The sequence below is a fragment of the Cebidichthys violaceus genome, unplaced genomic scaffold (assembly GCF_023349555.1).
Source record: "Cebidichthys violaceus isolate CVI_PGR_0920_01 unplaced genomic scaffold, fCebVio1.0.p SCAF_19, whole genome shotgun sequence".
Taxonomy (NCBI): domain Eukaryota; kingdom Metazoa; phylum Chordata; class Actinopteri; order Perciformes; family Stichaeidae; genus Cebidichthys; species Cebidichthys violaceus.
Genome location: NW_027176361.1, coordinates 11,890,519 through 11,897,773, shown reverse-complemented (window position 1 = coordinate 11,897,773; position 7,255 = coordinate 11,890,519). Strand labels below are relative to the sequence as shown.

General features: G+C 42.9%; 1 protein-coding gene across 1 annotated transcript in view; it reads right to left on the bottom strand.

The window, feature by feature from the left end:
• The window catches only part of adam19a (ADAM metallopeptidase domain 19a), a 149,450-nt gene that overhangs the window by 51,897 nt on the left and 90,298 nt on the right, over positions 1–7,255 (bottom strand). Inside the window, exon 5 of the mRNA XM_068713695.1 lies at positions 1,766–1,842. Coding sequence (XP_068569796.1) covers positions 1,766–1,842 — 77 coding nt within the window. The remainder of the gene's footprint in view (positions 1–1,765; positions 1,843–7,255) is intronic.

Here is a 7,255-nt window from a genome sequence, read left to right as displayed (position 1 = left end):
GTCTGCTCTGTTCCCATCAAAGCTGATGTCAACAAGCAGCGTCTGGCTTCCTTCCCAGATCAGGACAGAGGGACCGGAGAGTGCTGACGGACGTGTCGCCACTGAACCAGCCTCTGTCGGGTAGAAAAATATAAAGATTTTCCTACAACGTAATAAAACACGTGTATCTGTTTGGATTTACGAACAGGCTTTGGAATTAATTCCTACTTAAAGCCCCGCCGAGCTGTAACTTGATGTCTCTATCTAATATATTTTTGGGGACACGCGTCCTCAGGGCGCGCCGCATCTTTGCCAGGAGAAAGCTTCGACATGAAAGGCGTTCCATATTAAAACCCGTCTGAGGCTGTGTAAATATAAGACTTTTAAAACTGCTGCATGGATCCCCGAAAAAGGATCAAATTACCAATTTTACAATCTGAAGAAAATACAAGAAACTTTATCTAAATGTGTTGATTGGACGAGCCCATCGCAGTCCTGTGACAGCCACAGATACCAGACTTCCTCTTCTGTCGGGATGTAAAGATTTCATCAAGTGGCAAAAAAAAAGTTTCAGAAATACATGATGTGCCCTCGTTTTAATTAAACTGCATCCCAAAGCTTTGCATCTTTAGTTTACTGACAACATTAATTATCAAAAAGATGAAATATTATACAGCACAGGGACTCATGGTCATGACAGCTGTAGAAACGCATTGCATTGATTTAATAATGCACAGCTGATCAGTAAGGAGTCGAAAGATGACTTGTGGTGTTTCGGTTATTTTCGTAGCAGTTATAGTGGAAAAAAGTTACATTTCTGTAATTTCTCTTTAGGACCAGAAGCAGCTGGATTCATGCAACGTCATGACATCACGTATGAATTTGGAGGAACACATATCACACGCACATCCATCTTCAAGTAGTGAGTTTGTGTTCCCGTAAACGTGAACTCTGACCTTCGACCACCAAATCCTAATCCCTTCATCCTTGAGTCCAGGTGGACGTTTGGGACAAATTTGAATGAATTCCCTAGAGGCGTTCTTAAGATGTCGCCGGACGGACGATCAGAAAACATAATCCCTCTGGACACTGTAATGAAAAAAGTATCTAAAGACAATGTGAAAACAAGACAACCCAATTTTATCACTTGCTGACTGAAAAAAGTCCATCCATCTATTCTGGGCTTGGTTATTGCTGCGCCCTGTACTCGGGTCCTGGACAGTCTGCAGTTGGCACAGAACTGCTGCTGGACTCATTATTGGGACAAAGACGTACGATCGCATCACTCCTGCGCTCGCCTCTCCACGCTTGCTCCCTGTTAAGTTTCAAATTGATTTTAAAATGTTATTGCTCACTCGTAAGGCCTTAACCGGCCTCGCTCCGAAACACACCTCTGATTTATCGACCTGCTATTTGCCCTCTCCACCATTAAGAGCCGCGGACGGAGCCCTGCTGGTTCCTCCCAGGTCACGGCTTGTGATGAAGGGTGATGAGGCTCTGTGGAACTCAGACACACTAAGCATCCAGCTTCTTTTACATCTCTTCTTCAAACTTTTCTCTATCGGAAAATGTTTGATATTTTTTCATTTATACTCTTTTTATTCATTTGATGGTTTTTACTGCCTCTATGCCTTGTCTGGTTTTACTTCCTTTTGTAAAGCACTTTGCATCATTGTTGAGAAAAGTGCTATAAAAATGAATTATTGGAATTCATCGGATGGATCTGAAGTCCTAAACACATTAGGACAAATACCACACACACACACACACACACTGTTCCCTGTACCTGACTCCTGAGCATGTGCTGACAGCGACCCAGGACTCCGGGTGTCCTCTCACATGGCCGTGGTAGAAGCAGTGACCCTGGGAGAGAAAAGAACCGCAATCAATACTTCTTTCATTCATATTTCATCTGGAGGAACGCTTCAGAAACAAAGCTGTGATAATGTCTATGAAGACGTGCCTCCGGTGCATCAATGCTCTGCCGGATCGACTCGGTTCGAGTGTCCCTAAAGCAGAACCTCCGCGCTCCTGTTTCATAGCTGCGGCTGCCGACCGTATCTCAACAACGGCGGATCGATACCGCCTCAGCGAAGCTCCGTACTCTCGCTTTGACGGTGTTCATGTGAAGGCTGGTGCTCGGCCGAACATCCAGATGTGGACGTGAAGAAGTGTAATGAAAAGGAGGCAGACTGCTGCGGGGAGAGAGTGAATTCATAGCTGCTCAGGATAAAACACAGCGCTGTGTTTGAATGAGCAGAACTCTGCTGGCTGGTGAGGTCAAAAGAATTCATTACAGCTGTATTCCACTTTGTCTTTGTGTTTATTTTTCTTTCTGATACACATATGCAGGTTTTTAAGATGCAGGAAAACCCACTATAAACAGCCGATTGACTCCTTTCCCATTTCCAGTGGACCAGCATGCCTTTCTGCAACGTCACACACACGCTGGAAAACAGTAGAGAGCAGCACGGAGGCCAGTGGTTGTCATCAGTGAATGAATGGGTGTGAATGGGTGAATGATGACATGTAGTGTTAAAGCCATGTCAGTGGTTGGAGGACTAGAAAAGAGAAATAAAGGTAGAGTCCATTCAGCATTTACCCAGACGTCATGCTGTCGTCACGTCTCTAAAGTTAAGCTACCAGAGCACCGAGCTCACTGCAGCACTGTAACTTGTACAGAAGACAAAAGAATATAACACGTTCAACCTTTTGAAGAACAAATGTATCACACCTTTCAGGACTTCTAAAAGCTACTCTGCCTTTGGGCCCGAAGCCCTGCTGCTGATGTTGAAAAGGGATTCATCATCACAAGGTTGAAATGACGTCTGCATTCAGTGTTTGACGATTCAACAGTCTGTCGGCTCATCAGAGAGCGAAACGATCTCTTTCATTTGAACAGCAGCAGCGGTGAGAGAGAGAGAGAGAGAGAGAGAGAGAGAGAGAGAGAGAGAGAGAGAGAGAGAGAGAGGGACAGAGAGAGAGAGAGAGAGAGAGAGAGAGAGAGAGGGACAGAGAGAGAGAGAAAGAGAGAGAGAGAGAGAGAGAGGGACAGAGAGAGAGAGAGAGAGAGAGAGAGAGAGAGAGAGAGAGAGAGGACAGAGAGAGAGAGAGAGAGAGAGAGAGAGAGGGACAGAGAGAGAGAGAGAGAGAGAGAGAGAGAGAGAGAGAGAGAGAGAGAGAGAGAGAGAGGGGCGTCCGCACGAGTCTGGATGCAGGTAGAGGACGAGACGTGGAGGCGGTCCAAGGGATCGGCCCGCCGGGCCGCCTTTCAGCTGCGCGGGGAACAGCCGGCCATCTGTTCGGGCTTACTGCGCAGAGACTGGATCCCATCTGCATTTCAAGCTGCGAGAACACAGTTGGTATCGGACGTTTTTGCGGCAGGTTATTATGAGTTCAGTTCACTTTGTTAGACCGGGTTGTGACAAAGACGTTTGTTACGCATCAGGCCTCTCTCAATCTGTGCTCTTTTCTTCAACTCGTGACACATTATCATCCACGGCGGTGTGCAAAGCACAGAATACAACGGCAAGAAATCTATCAATATTCAGCGTAAGAATAAGAAATGTTCATACACATTTGTGACAAACTGAGCAAAATGGGAAGACATTTTGAATCTTTTCATTTCCTGTCCGCAGTCTCAGCATGGGACGATATGGAAATTTCATGTCATGGTCATCCTTGCCAAAATAATTGCGATTAACAATATTATTTACTAATAATAATAAATATTTGACTACATCATAGATAGGACACACATCTGTTTTTAGTGAAAGAAAAACAATAACATAACCTTAAATAAGGTAGCCATAAATCATAAGGTATTGCATGAATAAAGGACACATTTAAAAAATAGCAAAAATATTGTGAGTCAGTTTCTTTCCGACATATTTCCAGTTTTTTTTAAATCAGACTCAATTTTTCACTAGCATTAAGCGTAATAGAGATCTTTTTTAAGTCATGCATGTGAAGATCTTCACAGTCATCTCGATAATGGAGATTCACCCGGTTCACCCCGTTGTGAATGTTTTTATAGTGATCTGAGATAGAATCCTACGTCGACCTCGACGGTTCAGGTTTTGCAAATCCGCCGCTCACCTTCAAAGCTCGTCGAAAACCGACCTATAAATAATCCAATAAGCTGCGAGTTGACTGCGGGCAGCGCGAGGAACTAAAATGTTCAAAAATAAACAGATCATAAATAACGTGCAGATTGCGTGGACAGGAGAAGCCCCCGTGTTTTCAGTAAACCAGCTTCACTTGTGTTTCCTGCTGCTCAGCGGACTCACACACCTCCACAGGGCCGTGAGTGATACATCACACAGCTGGCAGCAGAGAGGATTCCTTCATTAAAAATGCACCGACATCGAGATTCAACTGACCTTGTCAGTGGTGAGCCATTTGTGGAGCAGCAGCACATCTCCAAACCTTTTGTTCTTTTAAGAACTGTTTAAAGTCTTAATAAGGACAAAAGAAATGAACGAGGCTTCTCACACATAAACTACACCAAACTGTACCGTTTGCAGAACAACAAGCGGCGCCAGTAGCAGCATCATTACAGGCTACATCAGCCGTCTGCTCACTGACAGTCACATCGTCTGTGTTGCTCCTCTATGGAGCCAAACTGATCTCACAATGTGTGTTACATGATCTCCAAATGAGAAGTGATTTAGATGGTGAAAATGATGAATGGACTTGCATTTGTAAAGCGCCTTTCTAGTTGTCCTGAAAATTGCTCCGGTGTTTATGGAAATGTAAATGAATCATTGAAAACTAGAAGTCCTCGTTGTGATCTCACTGACCTGCTGTGTGACCTGGGTAATAACATACAGTTCAATATTGTCTCTATTGCCTTGTTTGTGCATCGCTAACAATAACACTGTGTTCAGACAGAGAACAGGTCCACAGACAGACAGGGATGATGGAGACCAGGAGAACAGAACAAGACCCTGATCTCTGTGTGTGGGTCTCTGCAGCAGCCCTCCTCTGGGACCTCCCACCAAAGACCAGCAGAACCTTCCTCCTCCTCCCGTTGAGTGGAGCGGCCTGAAACCCCTCATCCAGCGACTGAGACAATGGTGAAGATGTGAGACGTCATCGTGATGATGAAAGAAAGAGGTTCCAGAGAAGCCACGCAGGTCCATCAACCTCAAGCAGCCGGACCCAGATTGAAGTAACACGGAGGTATAAGAGGAAGACGGCTCGTGGTGAAGACCAGGACTTCCATGAGAGGTCGTATCATGAGAGGAAGAGGGTCAGAAATAGCCACGCAGGTCCATCCACCTGCAGCATCGGCCGTGACGCCACCCTCCGCCCGACCCGTGACCATACGCACTCTAACGGTTCCACTGTGGCCCGGTCACGTTTAGCAGGCTTCGACTGCTTCTCACACCAGCAGAGCTCAGTTTATCTTAAAGAATTCAACTGAACAGATCTGATCCTAACATGCATAATCATCCAAAAAATAGGTGTTAAAAGCATATTTAGTATCGATTTGCTTTGTTCACTCATCGTTTTACCAACATCCTGTATTTGGGCGTTTGGTGTATTTACTGTATAAACGGATTATTCAACGCCGCCGCTCATTGAAAAACCAGATCTCACTAAATCCTTTTCCTCACGCCTCACTGAGTCAGGGCAGGGCGATAGAACAGCTAACTCGCATCTTTATATTCCAAAGTTCACTGCATTTGTTCCGAGAAGATGCATCATTTGTGGCTGCTGTAACAGTTTTCGTCAGTTACCCTAACCATCTATAATGTAAATGTATAATCAGCTTAACTATACGTATATATATATATATATATATATATATATATATATATATATATATATATATATATATATACTGTATACTGTATATATATGCAGTATATATATATATATATATATACAGTATATATATTGTATATATATGTATATATACAATATATACATATATATATACATACTGTATATATACATATATATATACACATCGTACACATTTGTAAATCAGATTTTTTTCATTTATATTTCATGTAATACACATTTGTGACCATTTTAAGATCAATTTTACTCCATACTCTCCACCTTTCAATATCCATGCATGAATATGCATTTTGAAGAACAGACAATGATTTCGATGTCTTCAGGGGGTCCTAGGTGTTCATTAGGGGGTCTGAGACCTTCTAAGATCGAGCATGCAGGTACCCAGCTAGTGTTGAGCTCCTGCACTTGAACACACTTCCGGCCCTCAGGGTCAACCACCGCACATACATCCTGAGCACCCTGATTTATCTGCCTAACAACATACTTTATCATATCTAAACAAATGTCAAATAGTCTTCACCGGATATTAGATTTGACTTCACCCACAAACACAAAGTCTTTAGCCTGGTGGATTGTGGGAGAAGAGCTCAGTGAACCATGTCCAGTGGAGAAGCAGCCTGCTCGTGTTCGGACCGGCTCTGGTCTGCTCAGAAGTGGAGAGAATCTGATTAAAGGCATTCTTTGATCTCCGAGTGTTCAGAACAAAGAAAATCAAAGACATCCAGGTCACCTGGTTCAATCACCAGGAAATATCACTTGGCAAATGAATTGTTTCTGATATATAAGATACAAATTATTATCTATATTTATGTACATTACTGATCTCCGGTTCGCTGACACTGTTTGTCATTAAACAATCTTTTTGAATTGATATCCCTGCACCTCTCTGTGTTTCCTTCTCATGCCACGCCATCTATCCATCAGCACCAGCAGTGTCCAAAAGAAAACATGGATCATACGCATGCACCCTCATCTCGGCGTGAACTTCAGAGACACTTCAAATCACACTAATTCATAAGAATGCAAAGTTTTAAAAGCAGGATTAATGATTATTTGAACACTGAATGAATGTATTCAATGTTTGATGGAATTGTCTCTTATTTGTGCAGTTCTGTGTTTTATGTGTGGGGCTTCCCTAAATGAAAGTGATTGTTGTGCAGATAGCTGACTAACTTTTATTTATTTATTGTTTTGTTTTGTTTTGTATCTTATAACTAAGATAACTTGTGACTAACAGATGTTTTAAGGTGGAGTGACTAAGCTGAGATGTTCCACGCTCTCTTTATTATACTAAACAAGCTACAAATGACTGACTGTCATTTCAGGGCACTTTGAAGATTCTCTCTGATGTGATCAACTTAAGACTTGCAACAGAATAGAGAAATGCTTTTACCTGTCAAACTCTGAAGAGAAAGCAGTTGAACAATTTGTTGAACTACGTCTTGTTCAATAGCTTGAAGTGTTT